Source organism: Malaclemys terrapin, chromosome 7 (genome assembly GCF_027887155.1).
Source record: "Malaclemys terrapin pileata isolate rMalTer1 chromosome 7, rMalTer1.hap1, whole genome shotgun sequence".
NCBI classification, from domain to species: domain Eukaryota; kingdom Metazoa; phylum Chordata; order Testudines; family Emydidae; genus Malaclemys; species Malaclemys terrapin.
In genome coordinates this window covers 51,769,203-51,792,181 of record NC_071511.1, presented here as the reverse complement: position 1 = coordinate 51,792,181, position 22,979 = coordinate 51,769,203, and the positions used below count along the sequence as shown (strand labels likewise).

At 52.4% G+C, this 22,979-nt stretch overlaps 1 protein-coding gene across 1 annotated transcript in view; it reads right to left on the bottom strand.

Annotated features, from left to right (window-relative positions):
- Window positions 1-22,979, bottom strand: part of BSN (bassoon presynaptic cytomatrix protein) — a 107,745-nt gene that overhangs the window by 9,701 nt on the left and 75,065 nt on the right. Inside the window, exon 7 of the mRNA XM_054035863.1 lies at window positions 3,766-3,820. Coding sequence (XP_053891838.1) covers window positions 3,780-3,820 — 41 coding nt within the window. The 3' untranslated portion in view covers window positions 3,766-3,779. The remainder of the gene's footprint in view (window positions 1-3,765; window positions 3,821-22,979) is intronic.

The window sequence follows — 22,979 nt, the reverse complement described above, 5'->3', positions numbered from 1 at the left end:
GGCATGGGCTGGTGCGCTGGGACTGTTGTCGGGAGGTGAGCAGGAGCCTGTTCACTAGTTTTCAGATCCTTAATCACTACCAATTCCAAGGCTGGACCCTGTCTTAAAGAGATACCATCCATTTTTACTAACAAGTTAGATTTAAAGTTCTGTGGTCCTTCCCTTACCAACCTCTGCTTCCACATGGAATCAGATGTTAAGTCCACTGAGAGATTACAAGTCATATCCAAAGTGTCTAGAGATGAGAGTATACCTGCCATCCCCTGCATTCTCGAGAGATTAACTACACAGCTTTTCTGCTCTGCAGCCTTAGCTAGCCATTCTTCCCTCTGAGTCTGAGACACAGACTGTTCATTCAAAAAATCTACATGGAGATATTTCTGTCCCGACAACATTGTTTTCCTAATAAATTGGTCAAGCACAGCCACTTGGTTATAGGACTGTCCAACTTCCCTAACAATTTTCATTCCATCTGAAGCCTTCTCAGAGCTATCCACACTGGATCTTTCCAAAGCAAAATCAATGAATTCATTCTTAGCAGAAAATGTCTGCCTATCAGGAACTGAAACTTCCTTGATTAAATCACTTTCCCACTCTTCAGCTACAGCAAATTGCTTGCACAGATTACCATGAGGATTCCTTTCCCTAGGAGCTTCTCTAAGCAACAATTTACCCCTCACAGAAATTCTGCCCTTACCCTCTTCACCTAGGGCTTGCTCTAAAGGAACACTTTCCTGAGCAACAACAGATTCTTTCTGGGTCTCACTTATATCCAGGATCATCTTTGGCTTATCAGGTGGATTCCTACACAATCCCCTTTCAGGCAAACTGCTAGATTTCATAGTCAAAATGTTAGAAGCATTCTCCTTCCCTGTCCCACACACAAGTTTAGGAATCTTTTCCTTCTTGCTACAAGTGTTCAAACTGTCAGTAGGTAACACAAACAAATCACCTTTATGCTTTCCTTGTGCTCTGGCTAGGATATCACCCTGATCAGACAGAGCTGCTACACCCTTTTCCAGCCACACATTAGCAACAGGCAAAATACAAGCACCAGAATTGTCTGGTCTCTGGGATTTTGCTAGGACACTAACTGGATGCAACCTAGTTACAGTGTCATTCTCCCTAGCAGACACAAACTTAGGACCATTCCCTTCCTGGGCTTTAGTTGAATCCAGAACCAACTCTGAGACAACTGCACTACCCGCAACCATCACAGGCTGAAAGGCACCTTCTGTCTGCTCCACAGACAAAGAACAACTGGAGAAACCTTCCCCTTTAACAGACACACAGCTTGGGATCTCATTTTCCTTGTCCCAGCACACAGGGCTATTCACAGACAACTGCTTGGAGACTGGGGTAGATCCCTCCATACACAAGTCAATACCCCTAACAGATACAGGCACATTTCCTTCACTGTCACAATTCTCCACACAGGTAACAGGTAAGGTATAGGGATACTCATCTTCCACTATCCTCACCTTCCCAAACTGCTGACTAGACAAAACCATCAGCTCTCAAGGCTGCCTAGGCTCATCCAAACTTTCTTTGTTCTCCTCTCCCTTGTCCCAGCACACATGGCTGGTTACAGACAAATACTGGGATAGTGGGGCAGCTTTCTTACCAGGCACATTGCCACGCCCTACAGATAAACTGCTGCTCTTGTCACTATACTGAGCTACTTCCAGCAAATCACAGTCACCCTTTTCAGGTTTGCTTTTATAAGCTGTATTAGCCAACAATCCATCACCCATCAAAAATCTACCCTTTCCTTTCTCAGTTAGGGCTTTAACCTGACCATCCACTTGCCCATGTGACTCCAAATTCCATCTTGCTGCTGTGATTTTCCACAGTAAGAACAAAGAGGTGTTCTTCCACATGGCAGAGGACAGAAATGGTCCTGGAAACCCCTCCATTTTGGTCTTCAATCCTGCTTCTTACCTCTGGAGGAACTTTGCTACAAACTGAAGCTCTGAACAAAGGACCGAATGACCCATCCCAGCTGTGGATGTACTCCAGAGACTTGATTTGGACCTGCAGTTTATTCCATCACTGCTACAAGCCTGAACCAAGAACTTTGCTGAATGTAATTGATTCAATTTAACCAATTTTAGCTCTCAACTATATTTCTTTCTTTTTCTGAATAAACCGTTAGATTTTAGATTCTAAAGGATTAGCAACAGTGGGTAAGATCTGGCTGGTATATTGACCTGAGTCTGGGGCTTGGTCCTTTGGGATCAGGAGAACCCTTTTTCTTTTACTGGGGTATTGGTTTTCATAACCATTCATCCCCATAAGGAGTGGTGCTGGTGGTGATACTGGGAAACTGGAGTGTCTGAGGGAATTGCTTGTATGACTTCTGGTTAGCCAGTGAGGTAAAACTGAAGTCCTCTCTGTTTGTCTGGTTTGACGTGCCTTAGTAGTGAAGGATCCCCAGCCTTAGGCTTTGACTGCCCTGTTCTAAGCAATGTGTCCTGAATTGATACTCTTGGTAGTGTCCCGCCAAAGGCTGCTTTGTTACATGAGCCGTCGTCATTCCAGATACCTGTGGGGAAGAGAGGGCTGGTGCTTCGGGGTGGCTATTAGGTGATGTGAGCTGGCATACTATGTGTGGTGTTGGCTGGTATGTTGTGTGGCCATGGGCTGGTGCATCAGGGTGGCTGTGTGGAGTCCAGGGCTGGCGAGTCAGAATAGTTATGGGGATGCAACGGCTGGCGCATCAGGTAGGCTGTGGGGAGGCGAGGAATGGCATGTCTGGGCGGATTGGGTAAGTGAGGGCTGGCACATTAGGGTGGCTGTGGGGAGAGAAGGGCTAGAGAATCAGAGCGTCTGTGTGGAAGGGAGGGCTGGTGCGACAGGGCAGTTATGGGGAGGCGAGGGCTGGTGCATCAAGACAGCTGTGGGGAAATGAGGGCTGGTGCATTGGGGCGGTTATGGGGAGAGGATGCCTGGTGCTTTGGGGTGGCCATGGGGAGGCAAGGGCTGGCATGTCAGGGCGTCTGTGGGGAGGCGATAGCTGGGTGTCAGGGCAGTTATGGGGAGGTGAGGGCTGGTGTGTCAGTGCAGCAGTTGGGAGGTGAGGGTTGGCACGTCAGGGCAGCTGTGGGGAGGCGAGGGCTGGCGTGTCAGGGTAGCTGTGGGTATTTGAGGGCTGGTGCGTCAGGGCCATTGTGGGATGAGAAGGCAGGTGTATCGGCGCCAGTGTGGGGAGGGGAGCGCTGGTGCATCAGGGTGGCAACAGGGAGGGAAGGGTTCGTGGTTGAGGGCAGTTGTGGGGAGGTGAGAAGTGGTGGTTTGGGGCAGCTGTAGGGGGCGAGGGCTGGCGCATCAGAATGGCTGTGTGGAGGCCAGGACTAGTACTTTGGGGCAGCTGTAGGGAGGCGAGGGCTGGCGCCTCAGAGCGGCTGTGGGGGGAAGAGGGCTGGCGCGTCGGGGCAGTTGTGGGGATGCAATAGCTGGTGCTTTGAGGTGGCTGTGGGGAGGTGTGGGCTGGTGCATCAGGGCAACTATGGGGATGCAAGGGCTGGTGCTTTGGGATGACAATGGGATGGCGAGGGCTGGTACACTGGGGGGTGGTTATGGCTGGGACGTTGGATGGCTGTAGGATTTGTGCATCAGGGCAGTTGGGGGGGAGGCGAGGGCTGGCGTGTTGGGGTGGCTCTGGGAAGGTGAGGGCTGGTGCATCAGGGTAGCTGTGGGGAGGCAAAGGTTCGTACATCAGGATGGCCATGGGGTGGGGCATTGGGGCAGTTGAGTATGACTCACCTTCCGGCATTCGCTCACCAGAACGATGTGAATTTCTTTCCGAACGCCGACACAGCTGTGATGGGCAAAGAAAAGAGGAGGTGAGGCATGCAATGGCACTGTGCAGTATCAGTATTGTCTGGGGTCAGGGCATGGCCTCCAGAGGTGTAGCGGCAGCAGGACTCCTGCAGTGATTTAAAGGGCCTGGAGCTCCGCGGCAGCCAGATCCCCCAGGTCCTTTAATTCACTCCTGAGCCCCGGGGCTTCCAGCTGCCTCTGCAGCTGGTAGCTCTGGGGTGATTTAAAGGCCCTGGAGCTCCCAGCCACAGCTGAAGCCCCAGGGCCTTTAAATATTGAAAGGCCCCACCTCTTCCAGTTGAGGCCACGTCCCCGCTCAGGACTCCGGCGTACCAGTAAGTCCTTTAAGTTACTTTCACCCCTGGTTGTAACCCTGGCTCCATGGTGACAGCCAGGTTGGCTCTGCAATTGCTCGATTGTTTCTAAAACAACAACACCATCTACAATATAAGAACAAAATAGGGAGAAATTCTGAGCCTGCCCTACCTCCCCCCTCCTCCCATTACCCTTCCCAGGCCCAGGGGACTGGAGATATGCTAATGTTGTGCCACCACCTGGAAAAGGCAAACAGGGTTGGGCAAAGCCATTGAATGGCTGACACAAGTAGCAAAGAATAAATGCGCCTGATTAACGCCAGTCAACATGGTTCTCTGTAAAATAGGGCAACAGGAGAGGGTCCCAGAGCCTAGCCGCCAGTCCGAGACTTGATGTCTACACTGTAGTTTTCCAGCCCAAGCCTCGTGAGCATGCATCAGCTGACATGGACCAGCCACAGGTCTCATTGCAATGTAGCCACATCCCACAAAATGATGGCAACCCTACTCTAGGGAGTGAACTTTCTAATTGCACAAAACCGAACACCGCTGCCCTGCCCCTTCCCCGAGGTCCCACCCCTGCTCATTCCATCCCCCCTCCCTCCGTTGATCACTCTCCCCCACCCTCACTCACTTTCACCGGGCTGGAGCAGGAGGGTGAGGGCTCTGGCTGGGGGTGTGGGCTCTGGGGTGGGGCCAGGGATGAGGGGTTTTGGGTGCAGGAGCAGGCTTAGGGCTGGGGCAGGGGGTTGGGGTGTGGAGGGGTTGCAGGGTGAAGGCTCTGGGAGGGAGTTTAAGTGAGGGAGGGAGTGGGGGGTCCTGGCAGCGCTTACAGCTCCTAGATGCAGGTGTGGCTAGTGAAGTTCCGCGCGCTGCCCTCTTGTCTGCAGGCACCGCCCCCACAGCTCCCATTGGTCGCAGTTCCCAGCCAAAAGGAGCTGTTTAGCCTGCACATGGGACATGGGCAGAGCCTTCCTGGCCATCCATGAGCCTAGGGGCCACTGGGACCTGGACGTGGCTTCCAGGAGCTGCATGGAGCTAGGGTAGGTAGGGAGCTTGCCTTAGACTCAGACTCAGACTCAGACCCAGACCCCTGCTGTGCTGCCGACCAACCTTTTAGCAGTTAGGTCGTCGGTGCCAACTGGAGTTGCTAGAGTCCCTTTCCAACCGGGTGTTCCAGCCAAAAACCGGATGCCTGGCAACACTACCCTAGAGCCTCATTCACAGGAATTGCGCTGGAATTTATTTATACAGATTCCTGCTTTGAAGGCCAGAAGGGTCCCTGTGATCAGCTCGGTTGAGCCCGTTTGGCCCAGGTGAGTGAGCGGCTCCACAACACTTCCTAGAGCAGAGCCAGTCATGAGTTAGAAATTGACAGTGCCAGAGAATCCACCAGGACCCCAATAAATGGCTCCAATGGTTAATTCTTCCAGCTGTTGCAAATGTACGCCTGATTTCTAGACTGACTTTGTCCAGCTTCAGTGTCCAGCCATTGGAGGGTGTTAGTGGTTTCTCTGCCAGCCTGAAGAGCCAAGATTGAAATATTTGTTTGCTGTGAAGCTCCTCCTCCAGGTGCAGCCTGGGCAGTTAATTGGCCTGCCTGGCCACCTTAACCCCTTCCAGTCCTGTGTGGGGTGGACACCCATCATAGCTTGTCAACAGGAAATTATCAGCCAGTGGGGGGGAGGGTTCTTTTGGGTCTTGTGGGGATCTGTTCTCAGCCCACTGCTGTTCCAGATCTTTACCAAAGATTTGGAAGAAAATGTATAGTCCTTGTGGGTAACGTGTGCTGGTGACATGCAGCTGGGGGGTGTTGGCAGATAACCTAAGGATGGGTTAGTTACTCATTCATAGAATCATAGAAGATTAGGGTGGAAGAGACCTCAGAAGGTCATTTAGTCCAATCCCCTGCTGAAAGCAGGACCAACCCCAAATAAATCATCTCAGCCAGGGCTTTGTCAAGCCGGGCATTAAAAACCTCTACGGATGGAGATTCCACCACCTCCCTAAGTAACCCATTCCAGTGCTTCACCACCCTCCTAGTGAAATAGTTTTTCCTAATATCCAACCTAGACCTCCCCCCACTGCAACTTGAGACCTTTGCTTGTTCTGACATCTGCCATGACTTTGAACAGCCTAGCTCCATCCTCTTTAGAACCCCCCTTCAGGTAGTTGAAGGCTGCTATCAAATCCCCCCTCACTCTTCTCTTCTGCAGACTAAATAAGCCCAGTTCCTTCAGCCTCTCTTCATAAGTCATGTGCCCCAGCCCCCTAATCATTTTCGTTGCCCTCCGCTGGACTCTCTCCAATTTGTCCACATCCTTTCTGTAGTGGGGATCCCAAAACTGGACGCAATACTCCAGATGTGGCCTCACCAGTGCTGAATAGAGGGGAATAATCACTTCCCTCGATCTGCTGGCAATGTTCCTACTAATACAGCCCAATATGCCGTTAGCCTTCTTGGCAACAAGGGCACACTGTTGACTCATATCCAGCTTCTTGTCCACTGTAATCCTCAGGTCCTTTTCTGCAGAACTGCCACTAAGTCAGTCGGGCCCCAGCCTGTAGCAGTGCATGGGATTGTTCCATCCTTAAGTGCAGGACTCTACACTTGTCCTTGTTGAACCTCATCAGATTTTGGCCCAATCCTCCAATTTGTCTAGGTCACTCTGGACCCTATCCCTACCCTCCAGTGTATTTACCTCTCCTCCCAGCTTAGTGTCATCCACAATCTTGTTGAGGGTGCAATCCATCCCATCATCCAGATCATTAGTGAAGATGTGGAACAAAACTGGCCTCAAGACAGACCCCTGGGGCACTCCACTTGATACAGGCTGCCAACTAGACATCGAGCCGTTGATCACTGCCTATTGAGCCCGATGATCTAGCCAGCTTTCTATCCACTTTGCTCCAGCCCTGAAGGGGTTAAAGCAGCCCTGGAGAGGGCTGTGGCTGAGAAGCTAGGCATTGGGAAAACAGCCACAGCTGTAGCCAATGCAATCAGGTCCCAGCTGGCCCTTATAAGAGGGTGATGGGCCAGAAGGAAACACCCTCTCTCTCTCTCTCCCCATCTGAAGAAGTGAGGTTTTTTACCCACGAAAGCTTATACCCATATAAATCTGTTAGTCTTTAAGGTGCCACCAGACTCCTTGTTGTTTTTGTGGATGCAGACTAACACGGCTACCTCCTGATACTCTCTCTCTCTCTCTCTAGCTTCTGAGAGAGAAGGACCTGGCTGCCTGGGAGCTGAGCAGGGTACCTAGAGTGGAGCAGGGCAGTGGAAGGGCAGAGGGAGCTGGGGAGCTCCAGTCTGGAAAAACCCCAGGCTGCAGGCCTTGAAAAGTGCCTATAAGAAGGTACTGGGGCTGCAGAGAGGCAGCCCAGAGATAGGCAAAGGCAGCAGGTGCTAACCCCCCTAGCCAATGATGCGTGTCTGCACCAGGGAGTGAGGGCTAGATGATGACTGGCAGTAGCCACTGAGGCAAGGTGGAGATAGGGGGATGGGGGTTCCCCTGGGTGGGGAGCAGTCCCGGGTTTACAGTGGTGCCCTAGAGCCAAGCCCATGCTCAGAAGGGGCCCTGGCCTGCTCCGCTTGCACTGCGCCCTGAGACCCTGCTGGCTCCCCTGCCCACCACTCGCTGCTCTCTGCTCCCTGGCCCCACCCCCTGCTCCTCTCTGCCCCCTGGCCTCACCCCCCTGCCCTCCTCCCTGCTCCTCTCAGCCCCCTGGCCCCACCCCAGTGCACCTCTGGCTCTGGGTAATCTCTGCTTCCTATCACCTGCGGGGCCCCACCCCTGTCTCCCTGGAGCTGAGCCGCCTGGAACTGGTGCAGAAGCCTGGCCAGTCTCAGTCGGTATTGGCGGCGGGGGACAGTGTGTGGGGCTTGGCTGGGCCCCTCCAGGCAAGTGGGTCCTGAGGGAGGCTGGCCTGGCTGATCGCACCACTCCTGAAGGGCCGGAGCGATTCCCTGCCCCGGGACCAGCCCTGGCTGCGCTGCTGGCTCAGCCTGGCAGATACAGTCACCTCCCAGCAGGGCCAGTGAGTGCAGCCGGGGGGAAAGGACATGGGGGAAGGGGTCTATGGGGGGTGCTGGGCTGTGAGGGGGCAAGGAAGATCTGTGTGTGTTGGGGCACTAGGGAGTGGAGATGCTGTGGGGGATGCTGGGAAGGGGTGGTGTTGTGCAGGGCACTGGGCATTTGTGGGGGGGGGGGGGGATGTTGGGCATAGCAGGTCCGGGAGGGCTCTGGTCATAGGGAGTCGGGGGAGGAGGGTGTTTGTGTTGGGCAAAGGGATGTGTGGCACGGCTTGGGCCCACCCCCGAGGGGAAGGGACACGCTGGCAGCACAGGGCTGGGCGGGCCACTGTGCGTCTGGCAACTGCTGGTTTGTAAATAGTGCCCTCGCACTGGGCTGGGTGGAGCGGGGCTGCCCCTGCCATGCCATGCTCCATGCCCCTGGCTGGCCCCTCAGTCTGGGGACTGACATACCCACTTCATGCTCCAAATATGTTTGGCGCCGGGCCCACAAAAGGTTAATCCGGCCCTGATGGGGAGACCCAGATTGTGGGTTGCTGCTAGGAGGCAGAACCCTGACACAGAAGGGCACCAAAGTCCGGGAGGGACATGGGGGCCAGCAGCAGGTGAGACACCGGCCTGCAGAGAGCGCTCCAGAGGCTGGAAGAGCTAATTCCTGAGACGACCAGCAGGCAGTGCTACACCGGTGAGTTGTAACCCCGCCACACCACCGTATAGTCCATTCATTCAATCCATACTTTTTTAACTTGCTGGCAAGAATACTGTGGGAGACTGTATCGAAGGCTTTGCTAAAGTCAAGATATATCACGTCCATCGCTTTCCCCATATTCACAGAGCCAGTTATCTCATCATAGAAGGCAATCAGGTTGGTCAGGCATGACTTGCCCTTGGTGAATCCATGTTGACTGTTCCTCATCACCTTCCTCTCCTCCAAGTGCTTCAAAATGGATTCTTTGAGAACCTGATCCATGATTTTTCCAGGGACTGAGGTGAGACTGTTCTCATGGCTCTTCTCAGAACCCTCTCCAATTTATCAACATCCTTCTTGAGAACTGGACACACTATTCTAGAGCGTTCACACCAGTGCCAAATCGAGAGGTAAAATAATCTCTCTACCACTTGAGATTCGTCTCTTTATGCATCCCAGGATTGCATTAGCCCTTTTGGCCACCGGTCACACAGGCAGCTCATATTCAACTGAGTATCCACCATCGCCCCAAATCTTTTACAGAGTCCCTGCTTTCCAGGATAGAACCCCCACTGTGTAAGTATTGCCTGCATTCTGTGTTCCTAGATGTGTACATTTACATTTAGCCATATTAAAATGCATATTATTTGCTTGCTTCCCATTTACCAAGTGATCCTTATCACTCTATCAATGATCTGTTCTCTTCATTATTTATCACTCCCCCAATTTTTGGATCATCTGCAAATTTTATCGGTGATGATTACACATTTTCTTCCAGGTCATTAATAAGCATGTTAAATAGCATAGGGCCAAGAACTGATCCCTGTGGGACCCACTGGAAACACACCCACTCGATGATGATTCCCCATTCTCAGTTCCATTTTGAGCCCTATCTGCCAGCCAGCATTTAATCCATTCATCATTTGCCATGTTAATTTTATATCATTCTAGTTTTTTACTCAGTGTCATGCAGTCCCAAGTCAAAGGCCTTGCAGGCGTCTAAGAACCTTACATCAGCTCTGTGACCTTTAACAACCAAACTTGTAATCTTGTCAAAAAAGCTATCAAGATACCAAGCTGGGTTCCCCAGGCAGGCAATGGAACTAGCCCTACAGGGATCAGTGTTTTTACAGCCCTGGCCTGGACTTGCTTTTTACCCAAACACTCACAAAGTAAATCAACTGAAAAGACTGGGGAGAATGTGCAGAGGCTTCAGCCAGCCCCATGAGGAGAAGGCATGTCCTTCCCCTTCCTTTTATACTCTGGCCCAAGCAGCCACAGGACCAGCCAGGACCTGTTAACCTGCTGCAGTGCCTCCACCTTGCAAGGACTGTGGATAGTGCTTATATTTTTTATTTAGGATGTTGTGTGGGACTGAGTCAAATGCCTTACAGCAGACTAAGCCCATCTGAACATGTCTTAATACAGCACAATGCAAAGGCATTCGTCTAGGAAAAAGAATGCAGGCCATTCCTGCTGGATAGGTGTGACATTCTATACCTTAGGGGAGCGCCCTGTAACCCCCATATTCCTCATTTATATAGAATTGTGATATTGCATATAAAGTATGCCATGTGAGGTATCATGGGAAAGGTTATGATCTGCTGAAACCCACTGTCCCATCTAAATATGTACATCATTAATGCATATGAAGATATGAGAATGTGTTATATGCTGTGGGTTTGGGAAGCACCCAGATACTAATTTTCCAGAGACAATGACAGGGGAAGAGGTAATCAACACCTGGGTGGGTGCTGAACAGACATCACCAGTCATCCTCCAGCAGAGGAGTTACAATTCAATGACTCACTCACAGGAGATACACCAGGATATTGCTTCATCTTGTGACTCAGCAATGGACCACCAGACATGCCTGGACTTGTGTTCTCCAAGCACATGGGATTAAGGGTATAAAACAGAACACAGGGGCCCCATGCTTGGCCTTTCTCCTTCCCCCACCTATGCTTCAAGCAACAAGGACACTCAAAAGACTGAAGACTCCAACTGAGGAGACTGGCCCAGGTTTAAGGGACAAACCTGTATATTAAAGACTGCAATATCCAGTGGGGTGAGAGAAACTGCTTAATCTAGATGTTGCCCAGTCTAATAGGATTGAAAGTTTAGACTGTGTGCTTATATTTTATTTTATTTTGGTAACTAACTCTGACTTTTTGCCTATCACTTATAATCACCTAAAATCTATCTTTTATAGTCAATATATTTTGTTTAACTCTTTATCTTTACCAGTGAGTTTGCCTGAAGTGTTTGGTAAGAATGTTTGCTCAGGTTTATAAAGGCTGATGTATATCCACTTTCCATTGATGAAGTGGTGAACCAATTAATAAACTTGCACTGCTCGTCTTGAGCAGAGCAAGACCGTATATCCTGAGGTACAAGGCTAGGAATTGGGGGGGATTTGGAGGGGTGCCTTTCTCTGTGTGATTCATGAGTGCCTCTGGAAGTATTCATGCAATCTAGCTGGGTGTGGGGCTCCACATGTGTTTGTGCTGAGTGATCATGTCTGGAGGGGCTTGTTGCTTGTTACTAGCAAAGCATTTTGAGAGACAGCCCAGGCTGGAGAGTTAAGGTGCACAGCAGTTCCACAGTCCCAGGCTGCACCCCAGGGATCCCATCAGTGGTGCAGCGAGTAGGGTGAAATACAGAGATTGTAGTACTGAGCAAGATTTGCACTTCATACACTGGTGTAATGATTTTAAGTGAGGCTTTAAGTGTAGTGGCTAAGGACAGTCAGGAGGAGGCTACCGGTTTGTTATTTTCTGTTAGTTTATTTTGGGAAAGGGAAGTAGGGACAGAAAAGCAGGAAAATGAGTGAAAGCAGTGAAGTTATTGTAAAGTTGGAGCTTTGAGGCTTGGTCTACACTACCCCCCTAATTCGAACTAAGGTACGCAACTTCAGCTACGTGAATAACGTAGCTGAAGTCGAAGTACCTTAGTTCGAACTTACCTTGGTCCACACTCGGCAGGCAGGCTCCCCCGTCGACTCCGCGGTACTCCTCTCGCCGAGCTGGAGTACCGCAGTCGACGGCAAGCACTTCCGGGTTCGACTTATCGCGTCCAGACTAGACGCGATAAGTCGAACCCAGAACTTCGATTTCCAGCCGTCGAACTAGCTGGTAAGTGTAGCCAAGGCCTGAGAGAGAGAGAGAGCACCATAAAATATTGGAACTGAAAGAACTGGAGATAAAGGAAAGAGAGCGAAAACACCAACTGGACCTGCTAGAGAAGCAAAAACAGAATCCACCGATGCCAGTGATTCCCATCACTCCAAAAATCCACAATTGGGACCATTTATGTCCTGCATACAATGAGGCAGATGATATTGCTGAATATCTGACTACCTTTGAAAGGCTGTGTGCAGTGCATGAAATCCCTGATGACATGAGAATTCCAACCCTGATTGCAAAATTAACTGGTAAAGCTCTGTGTATTCAATGAAATGCTCATTGAGGATGTTTTGCAAAGGTTTCAGATTACCCCTGAAATGTTTAGAGTTAAATTTAGGAATCTCAAGAGGGATGGATATTGGTATGAGTCATGGGGAATATGTGAACAAAATGAAAGTTATGATGGGGAAAATGGGTGAGGGGCAAAGATATTACAAGCTTTGAAGGAATGTTTGATCTTATTGCTCAAGAGCATTTCCGTGCCTATGGGACAAAAATGTAAAAATCTGTAGATGAGATGGTATCTCTAGCTGATGCCTTTGAACAGACCCAGGCATCTATTGAAAGCAAACCACCAAAAGAGGGGTTTAAACATGGTGGGAAGGGAGGATCCTGTTTTATCCTTATCAAGAAAGAGGGTGGCTGGGAGGCTGAGTACTCACCTCCCCAAAATCATTCCTCTAACCCTCACCCCAAATCTCCTGTAAAAAGAAGATCCCAAAAGGTGCTATTGGTGTAATTCCACCAATATGAGGCATAAATGCCCTGTGCTAGGAGGAAGCAGGCAACCAATAGCTCATGTTAGTTCTGCTGTCCTCAATACAGAACCCCCCAGGGGATTGAAACCTATCTGTAGCGGGATGAACACCCGCTCCAGCCCTGAAGGGGTTGGAAAAGCCCTGTAGAGGGCTGAGGCTGGGGAGAGGAGCAAAACCCCAGCTGATTGGCGAAGTGGCTGCAGCTGGGGCCACGCCCCAAACAGAGCAATTCGGCCTTATAAGAAGGCCAGGGCAGCCAGAAGCTGAGGAGTCTCGCTCTGAATGGAGAGAGAGAGGCCGGTCTGTCTGTCTGCTGGGGAACTCACCGGAACCTAGAGTGAGGCAGGGTTAGGGAAAGCCCTTGGGGGCAGGGAAGCCCTAGGCCAGCAACTCCCCAGGCTGCAGGGCCTGGTCCTAGGCCCACATAGGTATTGGGGTTGCAGAGGGGCAGCCTGAGGGTGGGTAAAGGCAGCCAATCCGAACCCCTTGTTGCCTGTGATGATTGGCTGCACTCTGCCCCGGGGTGCAGGGGCTAGATTGTGACTGGCAGTAGCCACGACTGAGGCAATGTGGGGATAGGGGGTGGGGGTTCCCCTGGGTGGGGAGACCAAGAGAGAGAGTGGGGTACTGCCAGGGGGGCAACAACCAAGCCAAGGGCACCGGGGTCCGGGAGGGACACGGGGGCCAACGACAGGCGGACACCTGGCCTGAAGAGGGCGCTCTGACAACTGGTGAGCTAATTCCTGAGACGACCAGCAGGAGGCGCCGCAGGGGTGAGTCTGTGCCTGGTTACACTATCATATTGTGAGATTAGCCTCTGCAGAACCAGATATGGAGCATGTTAAGGTTGTCAGAACTAATGGAAGGGAGTACTTGGGGCAGAAGGATACATGGACCCAGATCTCTCTGGTTAAGCAGAGTGTGGTCCCAAAGGCTAGTATATTACCTGGTGAAATGGCAGAGCTTGTGAGGGTCGGTGAAAGCAGATTCCTTGTACCACTAGCTAAAATCCATGTGGTGTAGGAATATTTGGAAATGTTTTGACTGTGGGGATAATGGAACACCTCCTACTTGACCTGCTTCTTGGCTATGATTTTTCCACGTAGCTCAGGTTAAAGTATTTGCCTGAAGCAGGAGGGAGTGTTATGCTGGGACCCCCAAAGGAAAGGGTAAGGTCTCAGGAACTGCTGAGAGAATGGGAGAGAGCCTCCTTGATTCGTCTGCATCAGGGGGAAGCCACATGCTTGCAGCTGGGAGGTTGGCTGAGGTTGGCTCCTGCATTTCAGCTGGAGGCAACACCACCTCAGGAAGGGATGGGGGTGTGGTGCCTGCCAGGGAGAGAACTGTCTAGGTCAGTGGGTCCCAAACTTGTTCCACCGCTTGTGCGGGGAAAGCCCCTGGCGAGCTCGCCTGGTTTGTTTACCTGCCGCATCCGCAGGTTCGGCCGATCGCGGCTCCCAGTGGCCGTGGTTTGCTGCTCCAGGCCAAGGGGAACCGCTGGAAGCGGCGGCCAGTACGTCCCTCGGCCTGCACCACTTCCAGCAGCTCCTATTGGCCTGGAGCAGCGAAATGCGACCACTGGGAGCTGCGATCAGCCGAACCTGCGGACGTGGCAGGTAAACAAACCGGGCGGGCCCACCAGGGGCTTTCCCCACACAAGCGGTGGAACAAGTTTGGGAACCACTGACCTAGGTTGTTCGCTACCTGCAGGTCACAGCTGAACCAGAGACGGATCCCACTCTAAGGAGCAAAGGGTGATGTGCCCAAGAGGGGAGCCCAGAGAAGGGGGAGGGTGTAACATGTCATTCCACATTCTTTATGAAAATATGCTTATAATATGAATATGATAAAACTGAGATGCTTTATGCAAGGTGGCTCATGTGAGATTATTGGAAAGGTTATGATTTACTGAATGTGATTATCCAATTTGGATGCTTGTATAATTTCTGTATTTGAAGTTAGGAATATTGACTATGTATCTGTATTTCAACTATGCTACTTTGGATGATGCCAACTGCTAACACTTCAGGTACAACAATGGAAAAGCCAGACAGGGTGGATGGCCCAACAACAAGGACAATGGACTGTAAAAGAGCTTAGTCTTCCTGTGAATGTGTGGGTCAGCCTGTGAAGAATGGGTACAAGGGCCCTACAGAGGCATGTAACCATGTCATCTGATACTGGAACCCATCTTGAGTTTTGTACTTTTCCACGAGAAACTGGGGGGGAGGGGGAGAGGTTTAAATTAGGAAACAAAGGACTCCTTCCTTATGCAAATCCTATTTAAGGGTTGGGAGTGAGGTCATCAGTTCTCACCTGCTACCCCACCCAAGATGACTGCTGGAAACAACTAAGACTGAACAGGGGGAAAGAACTGGGCCCAGGCTGGAAAGGCATCTGGCCTGTGAAAAAGATTATTAGAACCATATTTAGGGTGAGAACTCAAATGTAACTAGGTTCTTTAGTGTATTAAGCTTAGTTTGTGTGCTCTGTTTTATTTTCTTAGTAAACTGTTTTGTTCTGTGTGGACATCTGGGTGCTGTGGCAAGCCTCTTAAGATGAGCCTTCCCAGAGCGGATCCCTGTCTTTCTGTGGAAGTGGGTGTGGCACTGCCTGTGTGCTTGCCTGGAAAAAGTTGGGGAGCCTATTCCACCTAGACCAGGTGAAAAGGGGGCCTAGGCTGGCAGAATAGTCTGACTCAGCGATCCACAGCCCCATTTGGCCTGGGCGCCCCATACACTTCATGGGGAGAGTTAGGCACTGAAAATGGGATCCACAGAAGCCAGCACACTGAATGGTGAGCCGCCTCAGCTAGCTAATAGGAAATGCTGAGGAGAGGGGTGTGGCCTTGTGATAAATGAAGGGGGGGGTATTAGCCTTGACAGGGGGGTGGGTGGGAAGTGTGAGTGTGGGCGGGAGAAAGATTACTGCGTGACACTAGAGCACAGGTGTCAGCTATCCACCAATCCCTGGTGGACCCCAAATTCATCACCCAGAGGCCCAAGTGACAGTGCAACCCTTTAAGGCCAACTCTTTTAACTCGCCTACAGCCAAGTTGCCTGTCCAGTACAAGGGCTGGTCAGGAATATGGACTATGATGATTATCCCATTCCCATGCTGCTGGGAGAAGACTTAGCCAACCAACTGAGGCTAACAAAAAGGGTGGGGATGGTCACCCACAGCCAGGTTAAACTGGCCTCCACACCGAACTCCATTCCTGAGCCTCCAAAGGTGGTGAAACCAGACCCCAGACCAGAGTCTATGACAGTGGTTGTAGATCCAGTTCCTGAGACCCAGCTCAAGGATCAGAACTGGTGGAGCTGTCAGCACCAGAGCCTGTGCTTGCAACCGCACCAGAGTCAGGGGAGCCAACACCAAAGGGTGCCATAGAGCCTGCACCTGCAGCAGCTGCTAAACCAGCACAAGAAGCTCAACTGGAGCCTGAAATACAACCTAGTGCACCAGTGGAAAGCGGCTCAGTCGATGGGGGTGTCTCCATCACAGGCATTGCTTCCAGTAGCACCAAGCCCAATCCACAACCCAGCGAGGGAAAAACGGTTATTCACCTTTTTGTAACTGTTGTTCTTCGAGATGTGTTGTTCATGTCCATTCCAAGCAGGTGTGTGTGCGCTGTGTGCACACCAGCCAGAAGATTTTACTATAGCAGCATCCGTAGGGTCGGCTTCGGCACCCCCTGGAGTGGCGCCTTCATGGCGCTGTATATAGGGGCCAGCCGACCCTCCACCCCCGCAGTTCCTTCTTGCTGACACTCCGACAGAGGGGCAGGAGGGTGGGTATTGGAATGGACATGAACAACAGTTACAAAAAGGCGAGTAACCGTTTTTTTTTCTTCGAGTGATTGTTCATGTCCATTCCAAGCAGGTGACTCACAAGCCTGAACCTAGGCGGTGGGGTCGGAGGTCACTGCAGACTGGAGTACTGCGCGGCCAAAGGCTGCATCATCTCTGGCCTAGTGCGTGATGGCATAGTGTGCCGTAAAAGTGTGGATTGAGGACCACGTGGCCGCTCTACAAATTTCCTGCATCAGGACCTGGGCCAGGAACGCAGCAGAAGAGGCCTGTGCTCTTGTGGAGTGGGCTGTGATAGGCGGGGCTGGAATGTTAGCCCAACTGTAGCATTCCCAGATGCAGGTTTAGATCCAAGAGGAGATCCGCTGTGAAGAGACCGGGAGCCCCTTCATCCTGTCGGCCACGGCAACAAAAAGTTGGGTTGATTTCCTGAAGCGTCTTGTCCTTTCAATGTAGAACGCGAGGGCCCTGTGAATGTCTAGGGAATGCAGCCTACGCTCCTTAGCCGAGGAGTGCAGTTTCGGATAGAACACCGGGAGAAAAATGTCTTGATCCATGTGAAATGGGGAAACCACCTTAGGAAGGAACGCTGGGTGCGGCCTGAGTTGGACCTTGTCTTTGTGGAAGACGGTGTATGGAGGTTCAGATGTCAGTGCTCTGAGTTCCGACACCCTCCGGGCTGATGTGATAGCCACTAAGAATGTGACCTTATATGAAAGATCTAACAGCGAGCATGACACCAGCGACTCGAAGGGGGGCCCTGTGAGGACGGACAGGACCAAATTGAGGTCCCAAGCAGGGACAGGTTGACGAATGTGCGGGACAAACCCTTGAGGAAGCGACCAATGAGTGGGTCTGCAAACTCTGAGGTACCTCCCGCTCCAGGGTGGAATGCTGAGATTGCAGCAAGGTGTACTCAAACCGAAGACAGGGAGAGTCCCAGGTGTCTCAGATGTAGCAAATAGTCCAATATGAGAGGGACTGGGGTGAGCAAGGGAGACTGACCCCGTTGTGTGGCCCAGAGGGAGAAGCGCTTCCACTTGGCCAAGTATGTGGTCCTTGTTGAGGGCTTCCTGCTACCGAGAAGGACTTGCCTGACCTGGTGCGAGCATTGCATCTCCACAGGATTTAGCCATGGAGCATCCAGGCTGTGAGGTGGAGCGACTCCAGGTTCGGGTGGCGCAGGTGACCCCAATCCTGTGTGATCAAGTCCGGGAGTAGGGGCAACCTGAGGGGTACCCGTGTAGACATATGCAGGAGCAACGTGTCCCAGTGCTGGCACAGCCACGCTGGCGCTATCAGGATGACACGAGCATGATCTCTGCGGGCCTTGAGGATTACTCTGAACCATAGGAATCAGGGCGGGGGGGGGGGGAAGGTGTAAAATAGCCTGTCTGCCCAAGAAAGGAGGAAGGCATCCGTTAGAGACCCGGATTGCATCCCATGAGGGAGCAGAATTGGCGACACTTCCTGTTCTCTCTGGAGGCAAACAGGTCCATCTGGGGATGACCCCAGAGCCGGAAAATTGAGAGTACTATATCCCAGTGGATAGACCACTCATGACCTTGGAACAAGTGGCTGAGGGCGTCCGCAAGCCCGTTCTGCGTCCCCGGGAGGTAGGATGCTGTCAGGTGAATTACATTCTGGACGCAAAAGTCCCATAATGCGAGGGCTTCCCGGCACAGGGGAGAGGAGCGAGCACCACCCTGTTTGTTGATATAGAACAACATTGGAGTGTTGTCCATGAGGACAGAAACGCACCTGCCCGCCAGCTGGGATTTGAAGGCTACATATGCGAGGTGCACTGCTCATAATTCCCTGACATTGATATGTAACGAAAGGTCTTCCCATGACCAGGCCTTGGGTCCTGAGGTCGCCCAGATGTGCACCCCATCCCACATCCGATGCGTCAGTTACCAGGGATAGGGAGGGCTCGGGGGCGAGGAAAGGCACTCCCGTGCAGACCTCCTGTGGATTGAGCCACCACTGGAGGGAGTCCAACACTGGCTGAGGTAGCGTCACCACTGATTCTAGGGATTCCCTGACCGGCCGATACACCCCTGCCAACCAGGACTGGAGCGGACACAGTCTGAGTCTGGCGTGGCTCACCACATAGGTACATGCCGCCATGTCCCCTAGCAACTTGAGGCAATTTCTTGCTGTGGTGGTCGGGTAACGTTGGAGGCTGAGAATAATGTTGGATATAGTCTGGAACCTGGCCTCTGAGAGGTATGCTCTGGTGTGTGTCGAGTCCAGAACCGCCCCTATACATTCGATTCTTTGGGTTGGAGAAAGTGTGGACTTGGCCTCGTTCAGTAAGAGGCTGAGCTTGAGGAAGGTCTGCCTGATGAAGACCACCTGAGCCTCCACCTGTGCCTTGGCACGGCCCTTGATGAGCCAATCGGCCAGGTAGGGAAACACCTGAATACCCTGCTTGCGCAGGAAGGCTGCCACTACTGCTATGCACTTTGTGAAGACCCTTGGGGCTGCTGACCGTCCAAAAGGAAGAACCGTAAACTATAGATGGGTGTTACCTCAGATTTGTCGTGGGCAACGCCTGTGCTGAGGGATTATTGCAATGTGAAAGTATGCGTCCTTTAAGTCGAGGGTGGCATACCAGTCTCCTGGATCCGTGGAAGGGTATGATGGAGGACAGGGAGACCATGAGGAACTTGAGCTTCTTTACAAAATTGTTGAGACGCCGCAAGTCCAAAATAAGTCTGAGGCCCCCTTTCACTTTCGGTATTAGGAAATAGCGGGAATAGAAGCCCCTGCCCTTGAGCTCCTGAGGAACCTCCTCTACTGCCCCTGCTGCGAGGAGGGACTGCACTTCCTGAATTAGAAGTTGCTCGTGAGAGGGGTCCCTGAAGAGGGACAGGGAGGGGGGCTGGTGGGGCAGGAGGGAGGAGAACTGGATAGAATATCCCCTCTCTACCGTGCAAAGCACCCAACTGTCCGATGTGATCCAGGCCCACGCACGATAGAAGGGGGACAGACGTGATGAAAAGGTAAGGTAGGATCCAGAGTTCTGACTGGTAGGTCGTCCTCGACCGGGCCATCAAAATGGTGGTCTAGGCCCCTGTGGAGGCCTTGGTTGGGCAGATGACTGGCCGGAGGGCGGCGCAATGCGTCTGCGCGATTTTGAGGCTGGTACGGCTGTGGGGCCTGTGGCGGCCTGAACTGCCTACGCTGAGTGACCGGGGTGTGTAGGCCTAGTGAGCGAAGGGTAGCCTGTGAATCCTTTAGGCTATGTAGCCTCTTATCCGTCTTCTCTGAGAAGAGCATGGGCCCTTCGAAGGGGAGGTCTTGGATTGTCTGTTGGACCTCATGTGGGAGGCCTGAAACTTGAAGCCAGGCTCCCTGCCTCATGACCAGACCAGTCGCCAGCGTGCGCAAGGCTGAATCGGCCACGTCCAAGGCTGCCTGGAGGGAAGCTCGGGTAATCAATTTTCCCTCCTCGACCAGGGCTGAAAACTCGGTTCGCGATTCCTGGGGAAGGAGTTCCACGAACCTAGACAAAGCCAAACCCGTGTTGGGTCTATACCGGCTCACTATGGCCTGCTGATTGCAGTTGCGCATAGCCAGACCCCCTGTCAAATACACCTTTCGCCCGAACAGGTCCAACCTCTTGGCCTCTCTATTTTTTTGGCGTAGCTCCCTGGAACCTTTGGCGTTCCCTCTGGTTGGCTGCATCTACTACTAGGGAGTTCGGGGGAGGGTGTGTATAAAGATGTTCATAGCCCTTGGATGGAACAAAATATCGCCTTTCAGCCCTGGGGGCCAATGAGGCTGGTGTCTGCCACAAAGTGCAGGTTGTGTCCGCAATGGTCTTTATGAGAGGCAGGGCCACCCTGGATGGGCCCGACGGGGTCAGGATGTCCACCACTGGATCAGTATCCAACTCTATCTCCTCCATTTGGATTGAGAGGCTCTGGGCTTCTCGAGTAAGCTGTTGGAGGATCCTATTGTCCTCTAGAGCCGGTGCCGCTGACGTTCCCTCCACTGCCTCATCCAGCGACAAAGAGGAGGAGATCCCCTGAAGAGGGCCTTCTTCTATACCCTCTACCTCTACCAGGGCCTGCGGCACACGGTACTCAGGCTGCGCGGCCGGTGCGGGTTCAGGATGCGGCACCATGGCCGGTACCGGGGTCGACACCAAGCGACGAGGCGTGCTGGGTGGTGCCTGAGGTGTTGGGAGCATGGTCCCTGCCAGTGCCTGACTAGGCGGTGCCATGTCCCGTTGTGGCACACTCCTGTCAGACGGCGGTGCTAGTGGTGGGGACATCAGCGGCAGGGCCACCGACGTCGAGGAGACCGATGCGGCCTGTGAGTGGGGTCCATACGCCTGACCCACTGACTTGTGGTAAGCCCATGGCGTCCAGACCGGCCACTGGGGGGCGGGGGGTTGCCACTGTTGCTGCCACTGCGGCAGGTAAGGCTGGGCACTCGCACGCGAGGACGATCGTCTGCTCCTCGATCTATTGGAGCGGTACAAGTCCGCCTCCGAGTCAGAGGTCTCAGAGTACGAGAACATAGGAGGGGCAGTACCCACTGTCGCCGGGGACCAGTGCCGCTGGACCGGAGAAAGTTCCCTCTGTGCTGGTGCTGCTGGGGGAGCGTGGTGATAGCATTGCCGGTTTGCCCCGAGATTGTAACTGGGGTCAAGCGTAATCCGGAGGTTCTCTCTACTGGTGCGGCAACACCGGCACCAGGAGGCTCAAGAGGTCTGAGACAGCCTCAAACGCCTCTGGCGTCGATGGGAGGCGCACTTCCTCTATAATGTCTGGGGATCTAGGCCTGTCCGGACTCAACCGTACCCTCTCCGGGGCGGGAGTCAACGGGATTGCAGAATGGGTCTGCGGCGCGGCCTGTCCGCAGCACTCGTGGATGGCGCCGGCCCCTTAGGGTCCTGGTGGAGGGGAATGTTCTCTCACCGGCCTCTTCTTTTTAACTGGCACTGGCGATGGTGAGCGATGTCTCACCGAGGCCGATTTCTTGTGCGCCAGCTCTCTTCGGTGCTGGGGTTTGGAGGCTTTGGCCTCATGACTTAACGCCGGTGCCGGGGCACTGCGCACCGAGGATGAAGTGCTGGGTGCCGGATTGGCAGGCCCAGGGTCCGATTGTGGCCGCAGGGCTACTTCCATTAGGAGGACTTTAAGTCTCTGCTCTCTATCTTTGAGAGTCCTGAGGCGAAATGCCCTGCAGATACTGCACCTGTCTCTTTGGTGGCTCTCCCCGAGGCACCTTAAGCACGAAGAGTGTGGGTCACTCTTAAACATGAATTTCCCGCAGTCCCTGCAGAGTTTGAACCCTGGGGACCCGGACATGCCTCAGTGGGGCGATGAAAACGTTGGGGGGGGGGGAACCCCCCCCAAACAACTAACTAACTATTTACAACTAAGACGGAACGCTGCCATGATTGCTGAAGAGCAAGCGAAGTTCCAGCTAGCCGTCACCGGCAGTAAGAAGGAACTGAAGGGGTGGAGGGTTGGCTGGCCCCTATATACAGCGCCATGAAGGTGCTACTCCAGGGGGCACCGAAGCCAACCCTACGGACGCTGCTATAGTAAAATCTTCCGGCTGGTGTGCACGCGGCGCGCACACACCTGCTTGGAATGGACATGAACAATCACGCGAAGAACTAATGTCTCCAGCATCAAGGGAGCAATTCCAGGCAGAGCAGGAAGCGGATGAGAGACTCAAGGGACCTTGGACAGCAGCACGGAACGACCCACCAGCTCTTCTAATAGGTCCAGGTTTGTTGTAGAAGGAGGATTCTTGTAAAAGGAAACCCTTTCTGGTGGGCACAAGGAGGACTGGCTTCCTCAGAGACAGTTGGTAGTTCCAACTAAGTATAGGGAAAAGCTCTTGAGCTTAGCCCACGATCACCCTAGTGGCCATGCTGGGGTGAATAGGACCAAAGACCATTTGGAAAAGTCATTCCACTGGGAGGGAATGGGCAAAGATGTTTCTACCTATGTCCAGTCTTGTGAGGTATGCCAGAGGGTGGGAAAGCCCCAAGACCAGGTCAAGGCCCCTCTCCAGCCGCTCCCCATAATTGAGGTTCCATTTCAGCACGTAGCTGTGGATATTCTGGGTCCTTTCCCTAAGAAGACACCCAGAGGAAAGCTGTACATACTGACTGTGATGTTGTATTCCATATGTTTATGGAAATATGCTTATAAGTATAAATATAACCTAATTGGATTATGCTTTGTGCTAGATATGCCATGTAACATATCTTTGCAAAGGTTATGATCTACTGAATATATTCATCCTATTTGTATGGATGTGATTTGTATATCTGAAGTTATGAGCATTGGCTCTATGCTTGTATTTGAAGTGTTTGCTGTAGGAAACTACATTAGCC